The 26841-nt window shown below is 41.1% G+C and overlaps 1 protein-coding gene across 1 annotated transcript in view; it reads right to left on the reverse strand.

The window, feature by feature from the left end:
- Positions 1-26841, reverse strand: part of LOC129703110 (peripheral plasma membrane protein CASK-like) — a 36533-nt gene that overhangs the window by 5686 nt on the left and 4006 nt on the right. Inside the window, exons 3-7 of the mRNA XM_055645308.1 lie at positions 25406-25521; positions 17524-17604; positions 17323-17403; positions 14952-15154; positions 6762-6845 (exon numbers count right to left, since the gene is read on the reverse strand). Coding sequence (XP_055501283.1) covers positions 6762-6845; positions 14952-15154; positions 17323-17403; positions 17524-17604; positions 25406-25521 — 565 coding nt within the window. The remainder of the gene's footprint in view (positions 1-6761; positions 6846-14951; positions 15155-17322; positions 17404-17523; positions 17605-25405; positions 25522-26841) is intronic.

The raw sequence follows: 26841 nt of genomic DNA on the forward strand, positions 1-26841 counted from the left end.
TATTGATTGTGACAAATTGGGCAATTTATCAGCCAATATAAGCAAGGCTTGCTGTCGGGGAGCGGCCTTGTGAGTAAAGTGCGAGTCTTTGGCTCGAGAGTCTTCGGCGAGGAGGCTAGGAGAGGTGACTACGCAAAAAGCTGGAGAGGACGGGACACGGTGAACACATGACGGGTAAGATGAGGCAGTTTGATGTTTGCAGGATGTGGGAGGCCAGGGACACGGATGGAGCCTCTGGCTGCTACAGCTGTGGCAAGTGCGTCCAGGTTCAGCTCCTGAAGGACCGTGTTGGGGCACTGGAGAAGCAGCTGGATGACCTCAGGGCCATCCGGGAAAACGAGTTTCCTGGACAGGACCTACAGTGAGGTTGTCACGCCGAGGATACGGGAACCAAGGTGTGTGACTGAGAGAATGGGTGGTAACCGTGTAGTGCAGGAGACCCAGGTGGCTGTGCCTAATGAAAACAGGTAGGCCCTCTTGGGAACTGTCGGGGGAGACAACGCTTCCAGTCCGAGCTGCGGACACGTCTGGGGCTCCAATCCTAGAGATGGGACTCGACCGGCGAGACCAACATCGGGCAGAGCCATAGTGGTGGGTGACTCCATTGTCCGAGGAGCAGACAAGAGATTCTGTGGCGGCAGGCGAGACGAGAGGATGGTATATTGCCTCCGTGGTGCTAGGGTTCAGGATGTCACAAACCGAATTCCGAACATCATCGAGAGAGAAGGTGAACAGCCGGCAGTAGTTTTGCACGTAGGCACAAACGGCATCGGGAAGAAGAGGAAAGAGGTTTTGCAACGTGAGTTCAGAGAGTGGGGAAGACTGAAAGGCAGGACTCCTAGGGTGGTTATCTCTGGATTGCTTCCAGTACCTCGTGCTAGTGAGGACAGGAACAGAGAGATAGGGGATCTGAATGTGTGGCTGAGGGGCTGGTGCAGGGAGCAAGGATTTAGATTTATAGACCACTGGGATCTCTTCTGGGGTAAGGGTGACCTGTACAAAAGGGACGGGTTACACCTTAACTGGAGGGGAACCGACGTTCTGGAAGGCAGGTTTGCAAGGGCTACACGTGTGGGGTTAAACTAAATAGTGGGGGGGGAGGGATTGACAAAAAGGGAGTATAAAGATGGAGTTGAAGGGGAAGTGAGTACAGGAAGAGTTACAAAAGACTCCCGAATTAATGGGAAGGAAAGTTCGAGAAGGCAGTGAAGAAAGCGAATGGCATGTTGGCCTTCATAACAAGGAGTTGAGTATAGGAGCAAAGAGGTCCTCCTGCAGTCGTATAAGGCCCCAGTGAGATCACACCTGGAGTATTGTGTGCAGTTTTGGTCCCCTAATTTGAGGAAGGACATTCTTGCTATTGAGGTAGTGCAGCGTAGGTTTACAAGGTTAATTCCTGGGATGGTGGGACTGTCATATGCTCAAAGAATGGAGCGGCTGGGTTTGTATACTCTGGAGTTTAGAAGGATGAGAGGTTATCTTATTGAAACATATAAGATTATTAAGGGTTTGGACACGCTAGAGGCAGAAAACATGTTCCCGATGTTGGGGGAGTCCAGAACCAGGGGCAACTGTGATCAGCCATGATCACATTGAATGGCAGTGCCGGCTCAAAGGGCCGAATGGCCTACTCCTGCACCTATTGTCTATTGTCTAACCAATTGGGTGACCAATTTGCTGCAAACTTCCATTCAGCACACAAACATGACCCTAAGCTTCCGCGCACTTGTCACTTTAATTCACCAAACCACTCCCATCATAAATTTTCCATTACCTTGTAAACACCGGGTGGCGCCACCAGCAGTGGCTGCCTCGCCAACAGTAGGGTGCTGCGGGAACCTTTTTTTCAATCTCTTACCTCGACGGAGATGCAAATTTTCCCCGTATCGTATCTCTGTCTGCACTGAGGCCTAACATCGTGGAATTGGCAGCTTTTCCTGGAGACCGACCCGGCTCTCCAAGCCACAGGAGTCTGCGGGACTTTAACATCAGGGAGCTTGCGATCCCTTTGCCGGGGATCGAATCTCCAACTGCGGGGACTGCGGACTTTAACATCGTGAAGCCTGCGATCTCTGGTAAGAAGAGGTCGACTCGGGATCTCCATGCCATGGAGAGTTTCAACCACCCCGACCCGGGAGTTTCGATCAACCCGACATGGGCTTCGATCATCGGCTGTGGGGTCTTTGATCGCTCCGACTGCGGATGGTTTAACTGCCCCGATCGTGGGAGAACAAAGAGGAAGAAGATTGAACTTTATTGCCTTCCATCACAGTGAGGAATGTGGAATCCACTGTGGTGGATGTTTATGTTAACTTTTATGTGGTTGTGTGTCTTGTTGCTTTTCACTTAGCATGGTTGTATGGTAATTCAAATTTCACTACCTTAATTGGTACATCTGACAAGAAACTGAATTTGAAACCTTGAAAAAAAAAATATTTTTTATGATCAGGGCACCGATGGGCAATCCTTAGTTGCCCTTGTAAACCTGATGGTCAGCCTTTTCTTGAACTGCTGTGTCTTTCTAGTGAAGGACTGCTGGGGAGAGAGTTTGAGGAATTTAGACTGGTGATAAGTAAGAAACAATAATGCTTTTCAAAGTGAGGATGGTGAGTGTTTTGGAGAACTGGCAGAAGGTTTCCCTTACATGTGCAGTCATTGTCCTTCTTGGTGGTCTTTGTGACTTTTTGGGGTACTGTCAGAATTACCCAAGAAAATGATTGTTGTCCATTTAGTAGATGATACATATTGCAGTCATGGTGCGCCAGGTGTGGAAGTAATCAATGATCAGTGTGGTGGCTGCATTGTTCTTGTTGACATCAACCTTCTGGGGCCGTGAGATATACTCATCCAGGCAAATGGACAGTATTCCATCCTATTCTTGTTTTGTTGACAGTGGAAAAGGGGATTTTGAGAGTCACTTGCAGCGTAATACACATGACACCATGTGTATGTGGTGGCTGGTACAATGGAGTTATTTGTCAGTGGTGACACACAGGTTGTTGTTAACAAAGCTTTAGCGATAGTAATATCAAAGGTAGGTGGTTGAAGATGATCACTGTCTGGCACCACTGAGTAGTGTAAATATTATTTTTTATACGTGAATGTTGGTTCATTCGTGGAGGTGTTCTAAATGGAATGATTAACAGTAAACATTCTTACTTTTTACTTGATGGTAGGAAGAAGTCATTGATGAAGCAGCTGAAGGTGGTGAGAGCCAGGAACATTGTACTGAGGAACTCCTGCATCATTGACTTGGTGCTACGATGACTTGTTACTAACAACCAAAATCCATCTTTCTTTGTACGAGGTATCACTCCAACCATGGATTCCTTTTCCCTTAATGTCCATTTTTACATTGCTTCCTTTGTGGCGCCATCTGATAGTCGGGCCTTTGTTTAGTCGAACCCTCAGAAGAAGCGTGTGACTGAGGGGCGGGGGTTGGAGATAAGGAGTTAAAAAGGGAGTTTTTGTGTGTGCCTGGCAGAGGGCCACGCATCTATTCCCTCAGCCACACTGCTATTGTTTTGAAGTTCCTTCGTATTTAATAAAGCTTTCTCTGGAGTTTACAATATGTGACTCGCTTTATTGTGCTTCACCTTGATGCTGAAGGAAGATCCTAATCTGAAATGTCACATTATCCATGTTCTCCAAAGATGCTGCCTGACCAGCTGAGTTACTCAACCACTTTGTGTCTTTCCTTGATGCCACACTCGGTCAAATAATATTGTATGTCGCTGACTGTTACTTCACCTCACCTCTGCAATTGAGTTCTTGCATCCATGTTTCACTCAAGATTAATGTCATGACATCTATAGCTGTGTGGTCCCAGCAAAATTCAAAATATGTATAATTGTACAAGTTACTCAGGAGTATGCGCCACATCATAGTAATGTCAACAACATCCATTACTTTGCTGTAGGCTGTTAGATTGAGTGGGTGATAATTAGTCAGGCAGATCTTGCATTTTGCATTGTTTTCACATTGTCAGATAGATGGCAGTGTTGGAACTGTACTGGAACTGTTTGACCAGCAGTATGTTGAGTTCTGGAGTGTACATCTTCAGTACTACAGCCAGGATGCCACCTGGTCTTCTCACCTTTTAAACTGTCAACTCTGAATTGGTTTCATTTGGAGTGAACAGAAATGGCTGAAAACTGCCATCTGTGATTGTGGGCTCTCAGGAGGAAGAAGCAGAGATGCATCATAGATTTGTCACTTCTTGCTAAATAACGTGGGAGCAAGTGGTTCAACTTTATCTTCTGTATTCACACACTAGTTTATGCCCTTCGTTCCATTTTTGAGGATTGGAATTTTCATGTAGCTTCCTCCTTCCATTAACAGTTTAATTATTCACCAACATTCACATCAGCATGAGAGAGGACTGCAAAGTTGTGATCTAGCACACTGGTTGTATGGTTGCTAGGCTCTCAAGGGCATGGTGTTTTTATTATTAATTGTTTATACTGTATTGTAACTTTACTATTTCACATCTCAATTTTAGATGCATCTAATGCCACTCCCTTTTGCATTTAAGTAGTATTGATTGTCATGTTGTTTAAAGGGTATGTGTGTTTTGGCCACAAGGATACAAATTATGGTGAAATGAATCTTTGCTACTCTGAATGGTCCTCATAGATGCCCTGTTGTTAGGTGCCAGACCTGTTCTGAGTATCTCATTGAGGATGATTATACTACCATGGAATATCCCAAAGGATGTACTTTGTGTGAATGTAGGACTACACCACCAATGCTGTCTGCAGCATTAATGAGGACAAGGTCATTTGGGTATATACTTCATCTTAACTGCCAGTCTGATATTTATATCCTCAGTGTTTGACCAGCTGGATCAGTGGCGGTGTTACTCAGCCATTCTTCAAAATGATCCTTCTCTTGGAGTATATTATTGTCCCAGTTACTCTCAGCACTTCTAATTGTTACTCAACATAGAGAAGCACTATTACATTAGCTGAGGTAGAGGGTGGGATATAATCACAAGGAGGATTCTTTTCCCTTATCCTGCTGCCACAAAACGTCAGGATGTATGTTGGGATTATATTGGAGGAGTCTATCAGGTTGATTACATCATAGATTTCTGTAAGTAAATTATATGTATATTGATTGCTTAATGATTGATTGTTTGGAATAGATATCCAAAATTAATTGTACCAGACCCCAGATGTTCATGAGGTTGCATGGTCAACTGGACTATGAACAGCTTTACCGCTGTGTAGGAATTTAGTGTCTAGGTTGAAGGTGGTTAGGCCATCTAAATTACGATTGATTCGACTGAAAGATTATCTTAGAGGTTAAGGGGCTGTCCCACTGCGGCGACCTAATCCGCGAGTTCAGAAGAGTGTCTTTGACCTTCATGCTCGTGGGCACTCGCCTGGAAAACCTCGAGCTGGATCGACTGTCACGATGAAAAACCGCGAGCTGGATCGACCGTCAGCGATGAAACCGCGAGCTAGATCACCCGATCTCACACACACACACACACACACACAAACACATCGCAAAGGTGGGGGCTAGGGAAAGCGGGGAAGCGCTGTCTGAAATTCACGCCCGCGATGAAGAGGAAGGTAAAAGATGGCTGCACAGTGTACGGTAAGTCCTTTAGAGAGTGCGGATGGGGAGGGGAGAGAAGGGGAGAGAGGGGGAGAGAAGGGGAGAGAAGGGCGGAGGGGGGGAGAAGGAGTGGAGACACTTTTTAAGAAGACAGACATCTTATAATAAAGTTTAGCGGGCATTTTACCTACCGGTCGGTTTTCCTTGGTCCTGAAAACTCCAATGAGCCAATTAAAATGCCCGGTCAGCGAAGGAGATTGCCTACGGCTGCCCTCGACTGCATGTAACTAAATAGCGACCCCACTCCACTGCTCTACGAGTTAAAAAGAACCATGCCGACCAATATTTACTTGCGGAAATGTTTTTAACTTGCTGAAAAATTTCCGCGACCTAGCTGAGGCTCCGAGTATGCGGGAACTTCCCTCGAGCATGAAGGAGAGTTCCAGTGACCTCATAGGACATCCTAGAACTACGTGTCGACCATGTTGCGAGTTTGAGTCGAGTGCAAACACTTTTAAACTCGCAAATTAGGTCGCTGCAGTGGGACAGCCCCTTTAGTCAACTGTACTGCCATGGATCAGAAATCACAAATGCCCATCCAAGTCAAATTTGTCCCTTCAAGGTAATTGGTAAACCAGATCAACTATTATGGCACTCCAGTGGTTAAATGATGGCCATTATGGAGACTAGTTAATCCCACATTGTTCAATCTACTGAATTTATATCCTACTGCTGCCATTGTGGGAATTCAACTTGCGTTTTATGGATTGTTTGACTAGGCCTCCACATTGCTAGCCTAGTGTTTTAATTACTGTGCCCTCACCATATCTTCAGCCTTTTAGCATTCCACTGAAGCTTAACATAAACTTGAAGAACTGATCTTGACTTTCAACACACATATTAGTCTTATGGACTCAACGCATGCATCAGCCTGAGAAAACTAAAAACCTGAACACCTTTCGAAAAAACTTTATTGATAGTATTGTTAAACAAAGTGTTCCTGTCCGTCCTAAGGGACTTTGTTCAGCTATAACTGTGACAATAAGTGCTACATTTGAAAGGTTTAACAGTAACAAGTTATTAAGTTGAATAATTGTCTCTAATTATTGGAATTCATGTACTTCACTTTCAGTTAACTAATAAAAACATAGCAGAACAGAGAACTTCACTAAATATAAAACATATTTATTTCTTACCTCAGTCATGCCAGGAGTAATAGTCGGGGCAGCAATGAAAACGACAAATGGAGCAAACTCTGCAGTTCTCAGAACCTTTAGTGCCTGTGGGTGATAAGTTTGATGCTCAATAAAGACTGGAGTTGAATATTAAATTAAACCAATGGTATGAACAAGCACATACCTCAAATACTGCATTCATGTGTTTCAATCACATAAATGTGCAATAATTGAATCTCTCAACCCTAACAGAAGAACAGAATGTATCCTTAGTAATAAGGTAGAACTTCATTTGCAACAAGGTCAAAGTTTGGTTGCTCACTTCTGTTCACTTCAGGAAATTTAAATGAAAGCAAGAACAATACAAGTATTAAGATGATATTTAAGACAATTGTTTGACTACTTTTTTTTAAACCTGCATAGGGCAAGACTTGCATTGAAAAATTAGAACACATGTTGACCAACAATACAACACAAGATAGTCATCGTGGACACTAGACTGTCTGATACTCCTTTGTTGGTCTCTGAAACAGATCAAATGATCAAACTTGAATAAAACAGAATGGACTGACAGGCAAAAAGAATTGTATAGCTGCTCATTCTCATGAGAGCTTTGCACAACAATCTCTGTAGCAGACAAATTGTTATTTTGTTCACATTCTTAATTTCTCTCAAACACCTTTAATTATTAACTCCCCTTAACAAGTTCTCAATTTTTTTACACAATATTGTAAGAGTAGCTTTCAAATTTAGTATAATTGCAAAGCATGAGATTTTACATAGAATGAATGGAGATAAATCCAATGATAATCATTTTATGCTGATTTCCAGCTACTTCAAAATGAATAGGTTTAGTTTTAATAAAAATCTCACACACCTTTCAGTTCTTCCTAGGATCCAATGTGCATGAAACACCAATTAAAATGTTTTCTGCCCCAAGACAATTTAGTTAAGAGAGATTTCAAAATAACCTTAGAAACTCTGTTCATAAAATACATAGGAAAATAGAAAAATACAGTCAAGGCAGAAACAGAAACTCAGAACATTTTAAAATGTATAGTTTCTCTTCCATTTTCGCGCTGAAGGTTTTAAACTTGTGTAATATTCCACTGATAAAAGTCTTCCTACGTGAATCTTGTTTGAGTGGTGATTCTTCATGTGTGAGACAAGTGAACAATTTTGCTAGACTGTTTGTTCAGGCCTAGTCAAGCATAATGTCCAATGGGGAAGGAGCAAGTGAATATGCTGTATTCTTAGGTCAGGCACCCCATTAAAGTTCAAAGATCAAATCTGGGAATAATGGCTTAACATTCTGAGCTTTTTAGAAATTTAAGGATTAATTATTGAATGATAAGGTCAAACAACGCCTCGGCACATCAAATTTATGCTGATCATTAAGTATCCACCTCTTCTACTTACGCCTTCTACCGCATGACCCACGGCCTTCTTATAGGTATGTTGCAAAGCCTACCTGAAGCATCGCTGAAAATCTGTCCCAGCCCGGGTGCGCGATTTTGGCGCCGTTTAGAGGGGGGCGGGTTTAAAACGCGATTTTTCCTAGGCTGTTCAAATTGCGTTTTTTCAGCCTAGTTAATTATTAGCTAAAAATCGCTGGAAGATTCCGTCGCTTGAGCTATGAATAGAATAGTTTCTTTATTGTCATTGTAACATGGGCCATGTACAACGAAATTTAAAATGTCAGCCAGTCAGTGCAGCATTCAAACATTTCTAAAGCTAACGAAACATCCACGGTAAAATAATAAAGATAAGCAAATAAATAAATATCACAGACAAAGCACGCATACACACCCAACCCTCCATCCTTCTGTCGATTTCACCGTTACCACAGTCCCTTAGTCTGTATCGCCCCTGCGTTCCTTGGCGGCTACATTTAGTGCTTTTATAGCAGTGGGGTAAAAACTGTTTTTTAGTCTATTTGTCCTTGTCCTTGTGGATCTGTACCGTCTGCCTGACGGCAACAGTTCAAACAGGGAGTGTCCGGGGTGGGAGATGTCCTTTATTATATTCTGGGTTTTTTTGGTGCAGCGGGAACTGTGTAGGTCCTCCAAGGTAAGGAGAGGGCAGCCGACAATCCTCTGGGCGTTGTCAATGGCCCTCTGGAGCGCTTTCCTCTGAGCCGCTGTGCAGCTGGTGTACCACACGCATACACAGTATGTTAGTATGCTCTCAATGGAGCACCGATAAAAGGACAGCAGCAGCCTCTGAGTGATGTTGTTCTTCCTGAGCACCCTCAGGAAGTGCAGTCTCTGCTGGACCTTTTTCAGCAGCGCAGTGGTGTTCACGCTCCACGTCAGGTCCTCCTCAATGTGGATTCCCAGGAAGCGGAAATCCGCCACCCTCTCTACACAGTCCCCTCTGATGGTCAGTGGTACCATGTCCGTTTTGTTTTTCCTGAAGTCTATTATTACCTCCTTCGTCTTTGAGGTGTTGAGGAGCAGGTTATTTTCTTCGCACCACACTGTCAGCTGCTCCACCTCATCCCGGTAGGCGTACTCGTCCTACTCGTACTATGATTAGTTTTAAGGGCTTTCCTTACTTGTTATAGTAGGTTAAAAATTAACCTCTAAACCCCCGACCGCCGACAACGGGCCAGATCTCATACAGGGGACAACAGAAGGTAGGCTGTTTATTTTTACGTTAAAAGGGGCTTCTTAAGATCCCTTTATACAAAGTTTAATGTTGCGAGTAGCTAATTTTGGGCCCATTATATCCCGCAGTATTTTTCTGGGCATTTGAGGGCACAAATCTACCGCAATGTGAACGTTCTAAACCAGCGCGTTCACAGGATCTCACTAGAAAGCTGATTTAAATTGACATTAATTTACAGCAATTGAACACTAAATTCCTTCCATTTGGCCTATAAATTAATGTAAATGAGATTTAAAAATCATGTTTTATCGTGAATTATTTGTGAATATTATTTGGACACTTAGGCTATTTAAAAATGTTAATCATTTATTAAGAAATGGATAAATGTTTAGATCTAGTAATTGAAGTTTGTAATTAGCAATTTTTTGTTGCAATGAAAAATAGTTAAATAAATTAAAATGTAAGCAATGGTAAATTGATTTGGATTCATTTGTTCAATTTTAAAGTCATCTGTAATTCTAATTGGGTAAATAAAATGTGCTTATTTTTACTGTACAACATAATGTAACCTGCTCTCTCATACATTGCAGAAAACATGAAATTGCTATAAATGCTGTATAATTAAATGATGTGTTTAATCACAGTATTTTGCGATATATTTTCCTCTCCTACTTTCCTAAAAGCATTGAGAATTTTGTTGGCCCAATTATAGTGAGGCAACCCTCTAGTACTTCATCAAAATTGGACAGAGCTGCACTGTCCTGGACATAAGTGATTGCATGGATTTGTTGCCTGGACATCCTACCTGGATTTGTTATTTCCAGACAGAGGAACAAACCTAAAAATTCTCCCTAAAGGTGGAGCAAACTCCAAGTTCAATTGTTCCTCAGAAGAGCACACCACTGAGTCTTACAGAACACTTTGATAACAACTATGCCAAATTCCTTTGAATAGTTTTTGAATGCCTCGAATGGGTGGATACATGAAAACATTATTCAAATAGATTTAAATAATTAAAAACAAAAACCATTAAAATATATACAGAAATGTAATTATTTTTAATTAGTGTATACTAACAAATAATTAAATGTATTAAAATGAAATAAAAGTGAATATATCACAAGCACCCATGCAAGGGTCAGAAACCCATCCAAATGAAGATCGCCAGCCTATGGTGGTATAAAGCCGAGCATGTTATGCCCCTGTCCCACTTAGGAAACCTGAACGGAAACTTCTGGAGACTTTGCGCCCCACCCAAGGTGTCCGTGCGGTTCCCGGAGGTTGCTTGTCAGTCTCCCTACCTGCTTACAGGTACCTGCAACCAGGTAGGTAGACTGACAAAAACCTCCGGGAACCGCACGGAAACCTTGGGTGGGGCGCAAAGTCTCCAGAGGTTTCCGTTCAGGTTTCCTAAGGGGGACAGGGGCATTACTGCCCAGCTCCTGAACTCAATATTGATCCCAGTCTTCTTCTTCTTGCGTATGGCGTGCACAGCCTAAAGTTGTACGACAACTTGTTCTATTTGATCTTATTTGATTGTGCACGCTGGGTTGATTGCATTCGTCGAAACAGGGCGGACCACGTGAAGGTTGCAATCTCCCAACCCATTGATCCCAGTGGCGGAATGGAATATCTGATGTGTCAGCATGTCTCAGACATCCACATATCAACATGCCCATGGCGATCTGAGCCGTACTGGGCATTGATTGGTATTGGTTTATTATTGTCACCTATACTGAGATACAGTGAAAAACTTTGCGCTATCCTATCAAATCATGCACATGCATAACAGTAGTTCAAAGATAAAATACCAGAGTGCAGAATGTAATGTTATATTGTTATGGCATTCAGTTATAGAGAAAGGTTGGGAGATCCAAACTACACCCTAAGCTTCAGAGGAGTATTCAGTGATCTGACAACAGCAAGGAAGAAGCTGTTCATGAATCTGGTGGCACATTCCTTCAAGCTTTTACATTATTTGTCCGAAGGGAGAATGGAAAACGGGAATGACTGGGATGCAAATAGTCCTTGATTATATCGGCTGCTTTTCGAAGGCAGCATGGAATAGATGAGTTGATGGGATTGGGGTAGTGGGAGGCTGGTTTTGTGTGATGGACTGGGCTACAATTCTCTGCAATTTTTTGCAGACTTGAGCAATTGCCAAACCAAGATGTGATGCACCCGAATATTTTCTAGTGCTTCTGAAGAAGTTGCTCTCTCTCTCTGTGTGTCTCTCTCTCTCTGTCTGTCTGTCTGTCTGTCTGTCTGTCTGTCTGTGTCTGTGTTTGTCTGTCTGTCTATCTCTATACATAACTAAAACTCTGATCTAGTGCTCAGAGGCAGGCCAAGTACAAGCTCAGAAGAGGAATCAGAGCTGCCAAGGAAAGGTACTCTGAGAAGTTGAGGAGCAAGTTCTCAGCTAGTGACTCTTCTTCAGTTTGGAAGGGCTTGCAAGAAATCACCAGCTACAAGAGGAAAGCCCCCTGCTCTTTGGACGATCGTCAGCTGACCAACGACCTGAATGAGTTCTACTGCAGGTTTGACAAGCAGAAACATAACCCTGGTACCCCTTCCCCCCTTAAAAACCGGGCATGCACAGATTCCTTCAGTCAGCGCCACGTAGATTGGTCTCTTCTCCTGTCAGTTAATGCCACGGCCGCGAGATGGCGACGCGCCTTCCTGCCCCACCAGCGGTGGCCTGTCCCGCCCCACTCACAAACTCCTCTCTCCCCTCCTCACAGTAACTTGTTTATTGTCTCCTCCATCATTGGCGGCTGCCACGGGGGGGGGGGGGGGGATTGAGTGGAGGCCCAGCGGAGGCGCAATGAAGGCCATGGTCTCGTCTCTCTCTCCCTCATTACTCACCCCTCTCCCCCGCCCGCCCTCTGCGGCAATGGCGGTCCCGTCTACCCGTCCCCCCAGGTCCGTCTTCTCCGCCGCCACCGTTGCGGTAACCCACCCTCACGTGAGACACACACACACACACACACACACTACAAGCTGGTCCAATCGTCAAGTTAACGGGATCTAAACCACAGCTAACAGCTAACCTGTGGAGGAAGGAACTGCAGATGTTGCTTTTTATGGAGGGAGGGAGGGAGTGACTGAGGGTAGGGGAAAGGAGAGGACTCTGCAAAGTCTTTTAGAATTTTGTCTAAGTTTAAACTCCTGCCAATTTCAGATTCAATGGACATAATTGCCAAACTGTTCAAACGTTCTTGCTGATTTGATGATCTCAAGTAAGTTTTGATCAGTTTCAGCTTGGAAAAACTCCTTTCTCTAGATGCGTCAGTCACTGGGATTGTCAAGAAAATTACTGCAAAATACTTAGCAGCCTTGATTTGCAAAATGATTTCCTGTAAAACAGCTTGACCCATTATATTAATAAGCTCATTCTGGATTATTTTTCCTAAATAATGATAATTTATTTCCTTATTCTGGATTTTTCACAGATGATCTTGCATTACCGGATCAAACCTTCCTAGCAACTCAAAAACACCAAGGAAATTTCCATTATGTGGTCCTCAGATCCCCGGAATGGCAAGTTTCTTTTTGCTAGGAACTATACAGTGGCTAACAGTCGTTCAAAAACTTAATGCCAGTGCTTCTTGTGTGATTAGTTTTTTCTATCAGTTCATCAATAGTCTTTTCAGCAGATAATCTTTGCTGCAGTTCACAGCAACTGATCATAGCTTGCAAAAGCTTTTTGGAGTTCTCATGCTCAGCTAGTCTGGTATGAATGTTCGGCCAGTTATTAAAACCACAACTTGCAAGTGCATTTGCTGTGTTATTATCAAAAAGCTTGCAGTAGTAACAGAAGATTTTATCACTTGATACAGAGTATATTAGCCATGGACGATCTACAATTTCACCATTTGGTAGTTTTCTTTTGCAGTAAAATTTTGAAAAACGTGATCCACTCTCATTCTTGGGAAAAAATTCTACTATAATTGTAGGTGGTCCTTTTTCTCACTAAATGGTCCCTGACACTCTGGCATCATGTGTTCAAGAAGGAACTGCAGATGCTGGAAGATCGAAGGTACACAAAATTGCTGGAAAAACTCAGCGGGTGCAGCAGCATCTATGGAGCGAAGGAAATAGGCGACGTGTCGGGCCAAAACCCTTCTTCAAACTGATGGCGCGTGGGGGGGAGAAGAAAGGAAAAAGGGAGTAGGAGCCCGAGGGCGGGGGGATGGGAGGAGACAGCTCGAGGGTTAAGGAAGGGGAGGAGACAGCAAGGGCTAGCAAAATTGGGAGAATTCAACGTTCATGCCATCAGGACGCAAGCTGCCCAGGCGGAATATGAGGTGCTGTTCCTCCAATTTCCGGTATTGCTCACTCTGGAGGAGACCCAGGACAGAGAGGTCCGATTGAGAATGGGAGGGGGAGTTGAAGTTTTGAGCCACCGGGAGTTCAGGTAGGTTATTGCGGACTGAGTGGAGGTGTTCGGCAAAACGATCGCCCAACCTCCGCTTAGTCTCGCCGATGTAAATCAGCTGACATCTAGAGCGGCGGATGCAGTAGATGAGGTTGGAGCAGATACAGGTGAACCTTTGTCGCACCTGGAACGACTGGTTGGGACCTTGAATGGAGTCGAGGGGGGAGGTGAAGGGACAGGTGTTAGGTGACAGGTGACAGGGCAGCTCGCGTCCTGATGACATGAACGTTGAATTCTCCCAATTTTGCTAGCCCTTGCTGTCTCTTCCCCTTCCTTAACCCTCGAGCTGTCTCCTCCCATCCCCCCGCCCTCGGGCTCCTCCTCCCTTTTTCCTTTCTTCTCCCCCCCACCCCCCATCAGTCTGAAGAAGGGTTTTGGCCCGAAACGTCGCCTATTTCCTTCGCTCCATAGATGCTGCTGCACCCGCTGAGTTTCTCCATCAACATTGTGTACTCTGACTTATCATTTCTGGCCATGTTGTAGCATCATCTGTTAATTCTACAAAACTGGCAGATTTTGAATTCACGTTCTCCCTTGCCTCAGAGGCACCAGCAGTCGTGTCAACAGGCGAGTTTCCTTGTTTGTCAAATTCAACACTTTCAAAATGGCCGATCTCACTTTCAGTAAATAAATTCCCACTTTGATTGTCTTGCATAACTTCTTCAGACTGGCTTCCTTCAGTGTCATCATCTTCACTGTGTTGTGGCTCCACTTGCTCTTCTACATTTTCTGAGATAGTTCTGCTGAAATACTTATCTAATGCATCTTTCTCCTTTTCTGCTTCGGCCTTCTTTGCCTTGGCTACACCCCTCTTCTTATGCCACTCAAATATGTTCTGCCGATGTCCCTTAGTCTTTTACTCATATTTACAGAAACCACAGAAATCTCTGTAGAACCAGTAATGTGGTGTTACATAGATATTGCAATGTGTTGTGTGTACTTGACGAGTCGAGAGTAGATTACTCTAGCGCGGGGCCCCCTTAGGCGGGGGGCCCAATTGGGAGCAATTGGTCCAATTGGCTTAAGGCCGGCCCTGCTTGCAACACCACTGTTATGATAGAAAGTCCAGCAACAGTCAGGCCAGTGCATTAATACAGACTCAAAACGATGGAACAAACAAGGCCTTCATTGAGAATGATGATATTTTCAATAATTTTACTGACCTGTGGCTCAACATCTAGAATTGCAATGAGTGCTTGTTCATGGATTTTGCGTATCGTTTCCAACTTTGTTCCATACATTGCATCCTCATGACTGCCATACTCCAGATATTCATTATTGGAAATATCCTGCATCATTTGATCATGTGAAACAAAATGGTAATTTTTGCCATTTTCTTCATCTTTTCTGGCAGGTCTCGTAGTGTCTATGAAGAAAAATAGCCTTACATTAGTGACAGATCAGTGATGAAAATGTGGATTCCAACTCATGCCTGGTTGATTCATCATTCTTTTCTGACCATTGATACATGTGTTTAAGAAAGAAATGCAGACGCTGGAAAAATCGAAGGTAGACAAAAATGCTGGAGAAACTCAGCGAGTGAGGCAGCATCTATGGAGTGAAGGAATAGGTGACGTTTCGGGTCGAGACCTTTCTTCAGAAGGTCCATTGATACATGTGTCATGTGTGACTGTGGCTACTCAGCATTTATTGCTCATTCTTAATTGGCCTTGAGAAAATAACGATGCAATTTCTTCCCTGAAAGCAGGGCCTTTTTAAATCAATAGCTCATATTATACTTTCTCCTGACAAACAATGTAACCTTTTGAAAGTGAAACCACCATTTGAAGCATTTTTTTGTGTTTTATTATTTTAGCATGAAACTCTTTAAGCATACTACAGATTAAGACAAAACAGATTATATTCTTCTTATCTTCTAGGATATGGAGGCCGATTAACATCTGGCAATAATGACAACTTTCATATAAGTCTTTCATCGTAAATCATCTCAAGATTTTTCACAGGAATGTAATCAGATGAAAAGAACTACACCATGCTAACGGAATATTAAAAGCAGAAACTAAAAGTTCAGCATGCGTTGAAGTGGATTTTAAATGAGGAGTGAAAGATAGGTTAAGTTTGGGGAAAGAATTGCATAGATTTGGGCTTTGATTGAAAATTACGTAAGAGATACACAAGAAATTGAAATTAGAGGAAGACAGAGTTCTGAGAATTTGTAGAGCTGGAAAAGGGAATCCAAGGCCATGAAGAGATCAAGTCAAAAGTGTTTTATTGTCATATGCCCCGAAATGGAACAATAACATTCTTACTTGCAATAGCACAACAGACCACTGGATAGTGATTAACAGTGGCAATAAATTTCCTACTTGCCATCCACTTTTCCAACCCACAGGTAAAAATCGATTGAAGAGCCCTTTTTCCATTTTGGTCTATATCACTGATCTTTCACTGCAGAGAACCATCAAATATTCTGATATAAGACACAAAGTACTGAAGTAACTCAGTGGGTCAGGCAGCATCACTTGAGAACATTTTTAGGTGACGTTTTGAATCTGGGCTTTTCTTCAGACTTGAAATATTACCAATCTATGTTCTCCAGAGATGCTGCCTGACCTGCTGAGTTACTCCAGCACTTTGCATCTTTTATTGCAGTTCCTTGTGTCTCCAAACATTCTAACAATTGTATTGAACACAGATGCTTTAACTTAGAAGAGTTTTATTTAGTCTAATGTCCAGGAAGCTCCACAAATAGTAGTCTAATACTGAACCAATTCATAGTGGCAGATTGATGGCATGATCTTAATGCATTCCATTGTTACTGGGTGAAAAAGTCAGCAATTTCATATTTTAAAATGTTTAAAATGTCTTCCAAACAAAACTTGATACAAAGCTGCAGCTGTCTATGTTTATTTATCCATGATCTATACCAGTTCTCAGCCAGTTCACTAAAGGAAGAACCAGAAAAGATGGACACACTGCGTTAAGTTTCAAACGCAGTGCCAGCATTTATTTCAAGATGACCAGAATACAATAATATGGATATAATGCTGAGGCTCTATAAGGTGCTGGTCGGGTCGCATTTGGAGTACTTTGAGCAATTTTGAGTCCCATATCTGAGAATGTGCTGGCTCTAGAGAAGGTCCAGAAGAGGTTTATGAGAATGATCCCAGGAATGAGTGGGTCAACATATGATGAGCGTTTGACGGCGCAAGGCCTCTACTCGCTAGAGTTTAGAAAGATGAGGGGGGACCTCATTGAAACTTACCGAATAGTGAAAGGCCTGGATAGGGTGGTTGCGGAGAGGATGTTTCCACTAGTGGGAGAGTCTAGGACCTAGGTCATGGCCTCAAAATTAAAGGACATTTCTCTAGGAAGGATATGAGGAGGATTTCTTTAGTCAGAGGGTGGTGAATCTGTGGAATTATTTGCCACAGGAGGCGGTGGAGGCCTTTAATAGATATTTTTAATGCAGAGATATACCAAACATATAACAACCATGAACATCGCCAAAATACAATGATTTTTGATAAGGATTTAACCATTGAATATTTCACACATAAATCCAGCACTTACGTGGTATAGGGTATGCAAATCTGTCTGGATGCTTTGTAATAAGAGTATTTTTAATGTGCCGTCGTCCTACTCCATGGGCTCCTTTCCCGCAAATTAAAAAAAGACAAAAAAAAAGTTTTATTCCCTTTTAAAGGACATCTTGCACAGTAATTAGTAATTGCAATTGTAAGATTAATGCAATCAAAATATAGTTTTTTTTACCTAGTAATACTAGCGTCTTCCTTCTGAAGGCTTGCAGTTTTACTACTTCTTCGTATGTGACAAGATCTAGTTGATCAAAGACTAAAAGGGAGACCCATGGTAAATTAAATATTTGAAGATTTATCAAGACCACTAAGTTAAACATGTTTTTAAACATTCCTGGGACTTTCGAGACATGGATTACAAAATCTATTATGACTTAAAGTAATAAATAATTACTGTTTATTCTGAAGTAGTACAATAATGCATTATTCTGTAATTAAACATTAATTTTACTAAAAACACATTTACAAATGATATGAGATGAAATGTATTTGATATTATAATTGAATAATGAATGTTACTGAAACTGGAATCTGATTTTCCTTCAGGTAAAATGTATCAAAACATGGTTGGTAGTAAGATGGGACATGTACATTTTCATTTGTATTTGGGTCTGTTATAAATGAATTAAGGGATATTTTCAATAGTATTTTGCATTAGTCAATAATAAAATATATGTGAACACAGAATGTGGAAAATGCATCTCCAATAGTTTAATGTCCTGCCAAATATCTTAGTCAATTACAAATGTGATAAGCAGGCTCTTAATTTTTCTGTAAGTACTTATTCATTGGTTTTTATTGGCAGTTTTCTTTTAGCCAATAGTCATTTTATCCCACATGCAGTGACCTTCTGAAAAAAAAAATTAGGCTGCAATCAAAGCAAATGAGAAAAAATGGGAACTTTATGGGAAATGGGAAGGTTAATAATGAAAAGCTCTGCCAAATATCTTAACCCAAAACCACATTGACTCAACCTACTAGTTAAAAAGTTGAAATATTGCTCCAAAGGGTCATAGATAATTACAGTGTGGTAACAGGCCCTTCGGCCCAACTCGCCCACACCGGCCAACAATGTCCCAGCAGCACTAGTCCCACCTGCCAGCGCTTGGTCCATATCCTGTCCTTTCCATGTACCTGTCCAACTGTTTCTTAAACGATGGGATAGTCCCTGTCTCAACTACCTCCTCTGGCAGCTTGTTCCACACACCCACCACCCTCTGTGTGAAAAAGTTACCTCTTGGATTCCTATTAAATCTTTTCCCCTTCACCTGGAACCTATGTCCTCTGGTCCTCGATTCCCCTACTCTGGGTAAAAGACAGTGCATCTACCCGATCTATTCCTCTCATGATTTTGTATATCTTTATAAGATCTCCTCTCATCCTCTGACACTCCATGGAATAGACGCAGCCTACTCAACCTCCCTATAGCTCACACATTCTAGTCCTGGCAACATCCTCATAAATCTTTTCTGAACTCTTTGAAGCTTGACAATATCTTTCCTATAACATGGTGCCCAGAACTGCACACAATATTCGAAATGTGGTCTCACCAACGTCTTATACAACTGCAACATGACCTCCCAACTTCTACACTCAATACTCTGACTGATGATGGCCAAAGTCTTTATGGCCACCTTATCTATCTGCGACTCGACCTTCATAGAACCATGCACTTGTACTCCTAGATTTCTCTGCTTTACAACACTACACAGAGGCCTATCATTTACTGTGTAGGTCCTGCCCTTGTGCGACGTCCCAAAATGCAACACCTCACACTTTTCTGTATTCCATCAACCATTCTTCCGCCCACCTGGCCAATCGATCCAGATCATGCTGCAATCGTTCACAACCATCTTCACTATCTGCAAAACCACTAACTTTTGTATCATCAGCAAACTTGCCCTGTATGTTCTCATCCAAATTATTGATGAAGATGATAAACAGTAATGGGCCCAGCACTGAACCCTGTGGCATATCACTAGTCAAAGGTCTCCATTCTGAGAAGCAACTTTCCACCATCACCCTCTGCTTCCTTTCATGGAGCCCATTTGCTATCCATTCAGCTATCTCTCCTTGGATCCCATGATAACTCTCCTTGGATCATACAGCACATGAACAGGCCCTTCATCCCATAATGCCTGTGCTGATCATGATGTCACGATAAACTGCTCCCTCTGCCTGCAATTGAACTTCAAAAAAAAAGTTGCAAACATAGAAACATTCCAACTTATATACTCAATAGAGTGTTGATGACTTAATGAAATATGCATGTCCTGTGATTTGAAGTGCTTCCTGCTAAATGCCAATTCATCTACAAAACGCTCTGTCCTTGGGGAGCTTGTTGGTTCCGGTTCCTCTCAAGTTCCAATTATATACTAAATTATTAGACATCGTGGATGTATCAGCTGGTTGACTTCTGGTTAAGAAGAGTGAAAGCACATCAGACAGGTAAGCCTGAAATGAGGCTTATTTATAGTCCAAAATAAAATGTGAAAAATGCATTAAATAGTTCCATAAATAGAAGCAGAAATGCTTCAAATGGTACATTCAAAACTACAGTAGCTCTAGTATATATATTAAAAATAAGGTTTTCAGCTCCATAGTTTGTTAAAGGAAAAACCAACAAGGTCTTTAATGTTTTAAAGTCACCTCTTTCACAGTGAAAGTAGGGTTATTTTTGCTGTTGAGAGTTGGAGGAAACATTGTGACATTCTAGGTGTACTTACAGGGAAATTATGAGTCTTATAAACAATTCCATCATGCGCTTAAAGCTGCATTATATTATTATAATACAATTATAGACATTAACACATGCAGTTAGCACCTACACATCCTAGAGAGATGCATTTAATTAAGATTTTAAATGTTGGAAAAAATTTCTGTTTCAGATAGCCTGCCAATCGCAATTAGACAGTCAGATGCAAGCTTATCAACATATGATATTAACAGTTTTACTCCATTCACTGATGCTGCCTTACCATGAGTTTGTTTCATTTCAGATTTCTAGCACCCACAGTGTTTTATGTCTCACAGTTCCAGCAATGACTGCCTTTTTTTCTTTATGTTTCCATTCATCTCTCAAGAGAGGTCAGCTGGGACCATCAAGCCTTCATTATCCTCTCTGAGCTGGCACCCTCACCGCATCTGTCATTCAGCCTCTTCTGGTTACCCACTTTCAGACATTCTATTTGGTGTCTCCATCTTGTCTGCTACTTAAAACTTGATTGATTTCTAACTTTTCAGCATCTTGATGAAAGGTCATTAAACCAGAAACAGTAACCATCTCTCCCCATGCAAAAGCTGTCTGACCTACTGCTGGATTTTTGTAGCATTTTCTGATTTTATTCTTCAATCGCACCTAAACTCAAGGAACATCCCGAATGCCTGTCCTACCCACCTACCCTGCCTCCCAACCACTACCAAATAACACCAATCCCTACTTCCGTTCTCTACTGACCACAGCACAGGCCCAATTAGGGTTGTAGCTTTCAAGCCTGATTTTAGCCTGTGAAAGGAATACCAAGCGGTATATTTTCACATATGGCTATTGGACCAACATATTCAGTGCAGGGCTCATAGCCAACAGTGATTGGTGACCAGCTGCTGCACTCATCTGGTACATCATGAAGGAAATTTTGAATTTCCAGACATAAATCTGCATTGATACAAGCAACGTTGAACAACCTTACTTTGCATTCCTAGGTTCTGAAAACCAACATAAGTTCTAAAAGTTCATTTTTTATTATACTGAAGAGGATCAGGCTTTCAAAAGAATATAATGCAGCTTTAATTTCTTTAATGCTAATGAAACAAACTAAAATAAAAATGGAAAAAGGGAGAAAAGTTAATGTCACTCGGTCACAGTTACTTACATGCATAGAGGCCATTGGGTGGAAGACAGCATGAAAAATGTATAAGCATCATTGTTTAAGCAATGTTGCACTGCATTGTTAAATTACAACCAAAATGTACAAAACACACAAAAACCCACAAAGCAAAATCAAATTTTATATTTCAAATAAAATGTGAAAGATATATTTCAGTATTCACAAAAGGCAACAAATACATCACATTGCAAAAGTACTTAGCTACCTCTATGTAAATAAAATATGTGCAAGTTACTAGAATTTAATGATGTATACCATCTTGATTTGGTTCTATGACTATGTACATTAATGTGCGTTCACAAATATACTTATACACCAAAGGTCAATTTAAGATGATTAAATCTGCAAAATGTACCAGAGAAAGAGTTTCATTATTGCATAAAAAGATTATTTGTAGATTGTGATATTAGATCATGAGCTTTGATTCCATTAGTCGTCTCCCTTTTGCAATGATCAGCAGTTGTGTGCAGTCAGAGACACAATACTTTCTGGTACATTTTAGGTAAACAAGGAACTTCCGATGTAGAGCATTGGTTTAATCATTCAAAGCAAACAGACAAACATTTTAACGAGGGTAACTACTGTGGCTGCGCATTCCTGATTTTATGTCTTGGTGGAATAGGTCCCTGGACAGAGCAACACCTAATTGTTGTCCTGAATGATTGAAGTAACTCTCACCAAAATACATAATCTGTCAGTCAAAATAAAGCGAATGTTTCCCGAAGGATAAGCTGATTTTACCTCGTTATCATGACACAGTTTGGATGTTTTAATTGGATTTTTGAAAGCAAAGACAACCTTGCAAATTACAAGATATAATTTCTAATGAATTTAAGTTTACAATGGAATTCCTATTATATGCATAATCTTTGGGATGTGCTGTCACTTTCTAAACTCAAACCTTTTACTCCCAAACTGTTTAATTCAGGTTTCTGTTTCTTTCTCAGCAAGGAAACTTTCTCCAATCGATGGTATTGTCTGTGACTTTAGTATGCTGCATCGTGAGAACAAGTTATCTATGCCTTATTATAAATGTTAATATTTGTTATCTATAATCCTTGCACATTTGGACATGGCCATCCAAGCCATTGCTTTCAATCCCCACCCTTGTTAGCCAGTTGAAAGGGTGTTTTCTTGTGCAGTTATATTGTCAAAAAGCCAGAACCAGCTAGATCATGGCTTTATTAACAATCCTTCACCTACCTACATTCATACCCCCATGATCTATCCTTAACCCATAGTTTTCTTCACTAAGCACGCATCTTGGCAATATCATATGAAGGAGGAGCTTCGAAGTTGACAACAGCTAACACATCTGTTGACTTATAACTTGCTTTCTGCTTTCAGACTATTTATTCAAAATGCAATCATGAATGTGTCCCAATTTCCTCCAGAATGAAGCTAATATCTTCAGCTCTTTTACAGCTTTCCTGACTAGTCTTGATAACACTGTTTACACCAATGGATTCATAATGAACTCTGAACCAATATTCTGATCCCGTTTGCCTTTCACCACAAAGAATATCTACTTACTAAAACATCTAACAGTTTTTATTCTACCTCACAAATCCATCGCAGAAACATTAATCTCAACTTTTGTTACCTCATGACTTATAAGGTCTCTGATGCTTTGCTCTCCTCAATCTGCAACTTAATTATGCTCCAGCATGGGTTAGTGTAAAAGAGTCAATGTAGGGCTTTGGGCAAGTGAGAAGGAATAAGATGTAGGGCTACAAGGAAGTAAAAAGAAGGGGAATGGGACATGGGCATTGCCAACATCTGTAGTTTTTGGTCTTTCTTATTTGATTATTTTGCTTGGAGCAAGCACAGACTTGATGGGCCAAATGGCTGCCTTGTGCATCACAGTGAGTCGCATAAGGACGAGAACCCACATTTGCTGAAACGTGCATTATAGAGTGCACCCGGAATACTTTGAAATTTTATGGGAATCACATATATGTTCATACTCCTGAGGAAAAGGATGGTGGCTGATGGAAGATATCTACATGTTGAACTTTGTAAAAAGCTAATTTTAAAGTGATTAGGTGTAATAGCAGCCTCGATGAGCAGTTTTTTTTTGGCAAGGAATTGAACTTGACTTTGCAGATGACATAGCTCTCCTTTCACACACACAGATACAAATGCAGGAGAAGACGGACAGACTCTCACAAGCTGCACAAAACTTGGTCTTACACCCAATACAGCAAAGACACATGTGATGAGGATGCACTCCAAAACCAGCAACCCTATCCTTAAGCACAGCACTGTTCTAGAGGAGGTAGAACATTCACATACCTAAGCAGTAATGTGGACATCACCGGAGGGGCAGAAGCAGACATAAAAAGTAGAATCAATAAGGCTAGGGAGGTGTTTAATATGCTCAGGAAGATCTGGAGCTCAAAACACATCTCAATCAACACCAAAATACGCATCTTTAACTCAAATGTGAAACAGGTGATGCTGTATGGATCAGAGACATGGAAAACAACAAAACACACTACAAACAGGCTGCAAACATTCATTATCACCTGCCTTAGGAGAATACTTAACATCTGGTGTAGAGACAAAGTAAGCAATGTGGACCTGTGGAAAAGGACAAGCCAGGAGCCCATTGACGTACAAATTCGAAGGAGAAAATGGAGTTGGATAGGACACACCCTCAAGAAACCTGCCACAAACATCACCTGGCAAGCCCTGAACAATTTCCCCAAGGAAAAAGGAACAGCTGGAGACAGAAATGTCTGAGAGTGGGCTCAACAGGGGAGATCTCGAAAGAACTGCCAACAATTGAGTGAGGTGGAGGACATTTGTCAATGGCCTATGCTCCCTAGAGGAGCAAAGGGCTTAAGAAGTAAGAAGAAGGAATTAAGACCACAGTTTCTTGTCAGATAACAAAGGGCTTCGGAGAATTCAGCATACTATACAGACATGTGGCTATAGAACAAAATGCAGAGGAATCATTATGATTTCAAGAAAAATGGCGACCTGCTATTGCTATAAATAGTAGCTTCAGAGTTTTATAAAGTTTTAGTTATTAAACTCAACAATTCAACTGTTTCTGTTTTGCTCCATCTATAGGGAAATAACAGCAGTTTAAAGAAAACGTAATTACGCCTAATCCCATTGAAGGGTAATTTTACCCTCTCTTCGAATAAAGGAAGATATATATATATAACAAAGTACGTAATTCAAAGGGATGATATTGTTACATCACAGAATCATCCTAGCAACAGGGCAACATGCTCATCATTCACAAAGCTGCACAAGAGAGCAAATAACATCTCTGAATTTAAGAATGTAATATAGGTGGTCTGAATGCGAAACACAAACAGGATTTAGATGGATTGATATTATGTTAGCTTTATTCCAACAGCTGGAAGTATAGATTCTTAGGCCTACAGAGCAGTAAGCCCACCTCCCACCCCACCTCATCCTTCCCTTATTGTTGAATTATGCTTCCTTCTAGAAAACGTAACTACAATGGGGGCGGCACAGTGGCACAGCGGTAGAGTTGCTGCCGTACAGCGCCAGAGACCCATGTTCGATCCTGACTATGGGTGTTGTCTGTACGGAGTTTATATGTTCTCCCTGTGACTGCGTGGGTTTTCTTCGGGTGCTCCGTTTCTTCCCACACTCCAAAGACATACAGGTTTGTAGGTTAATTGGCTTCTGTAAATTTTCCCTAGAGAAATTACTAAACTGTCACATTAAAAAACGATTTGGTTATTAATCTCCTTCAAGGATAGAAGCCTGCCATCCTTACCCAGTCTGGGGTTTGCTTATGATTGCAGACACAATAATAAGGGGGTGTCTCTGCCCTCTGAAATGGTTCAGGAGGTAATAAATGCTAGCCTTGCCAGTACAACCACAATTCACGAACGACTAACACTGGAATACTTTGTGTGTGATCACAAATATATATACTACATGAACATTTACTAATTATATCAAAACTGAAACTAGCCACGGCAATATTTTAATAGTGACAATAATGTTATTGTTTTAATGGCTCACTGTTAACATTAAAATAATGCATGTGACAAAATCTTACATCGTTTACAAATGTTATTTTGTTATTCGTATTGTTTTATTTAATGCAAATAATTATCAAATCAAAAGCAGATGCAGTCAGAATTAAGACTTCCAGTAATTATGCTAAGTTTTGAATACCTGCATTGTGTTTTGCCAGATATTTATCTTTGTATTGTTTTTTCTTCTTCCCAAACCAGGTACAGCTAGCCTGCTGCTCTTGTTTGGTCTTTTCCATGGCTATACACGCAACACGCCTTGTGTAGAAAAAAAACGCACGAGTATCAGTGAGCATATGTAAAGCTCTGAGAGCAAATATTAATATTGTACCTTTCAGATTGCAACTTCGGTAGAGCATGAACAATTTACTGTGTTAAAAACTCTTATTTTCAATCTTATGAATGAGATCTTGTAAAAGCATTGCAGGAAACTCAAAAAGTGTCTAAAATATTCACATATCCCCAGATGTTCAAGACTCAATCATGGTCTGCTTTGTTTAATTCAACTCACTACCCTTTCCTCCACAGCACTGGAACCATTGCTGCAGTATTTGCACTTAACCTATACTTGTCTGTAAGAAAATTGTTTGGTTAAAAAAAAAAAAAATTAAATATGAAATATTTTGGTTTTATACTTTTTCCTAAATAGGCTATGTAACCTAACTATAAAGTGCACTCGTCAAACGTTTTGTGTCATAATTTCATCCAGATGCTTCAGGATCTTCCCATATTTAAGATACGTGGATTTATAAGTTAATTGGCTACTATATATAGGTATGTTACAAAACCTACCTGAATCGCCATTGGGAATCTGCCCACAGCCAGGTCGGCGATTTTGGCGTTGTTTGGAGGGGGCGGGTTTAAAACGCGATTTTTACTAGGCTGTACTAATCGCAGATGTTCAGCCTAGTAAATCATTAACGAAAAATCGCTGCAAGACCCGGTCGCAAAAGGTATTATTAGTTTTATAGGCCTCGATAATATAGTTATAATAGTTTAAAATTACTCTCTGATTCCGCAACATCTCGCAGCCCCAGGGTTTTATAAAGCAAACAATTAAAGGTATGTACCTTTTTTTTACATTAAATGGGGCATATATATAACCCTATATATCAAGTTATCTATAGCGAATAGTTCATTTTGGGCTTTTTATATCCCGCAGTATTTTTCTCGGCATTTGAGGGCACTAATCCAGCGCGCTGTCAACATTCTAAACCAGCGCGTTCCACATGAACCCACTAGAAAGCCGATTTAAATGGGCATTTATTTACAGCAATTGAACACTAAATTCCTTCCATTTGGCCTATAAATTAATGTAAATTAGATATAAAAATCATGTTATATTGTGAATTATTTGTGAATAATCTTTGGACACTTAGGCTATTTAAAAATGTTAATCTTTCCTTAAGAAATGGGCCTTTGATTATCCAAGATCACAGCTTTTTTGTAATGTCCATTGAAAATCAATAGGGAACAAGATGCTAATTTCCGAGTATGAAAATGGCCATAACGTTTTTAATACTTGAGATATGAAAGTGAATTTGGTGTCAAATTAAACTTATTGTTATGCTTTATATG

This window comes from Leucoraja erinacea, chromosome 13, assembly GCF_028641065.1.
Source record: "Leucoraja erinacea ecotype New England chromosome 13, Leri_hhj_1, whole genome shotgun sequence".
In the NCBI taxonomy this organism is placed as follows: domain Eukaryota; kingdom Metazoa; phylum Chordata; class Chondrichthyes; order Rajiformes; family Rajidae; genus Leucoraja; species Leucoraja erinaceus.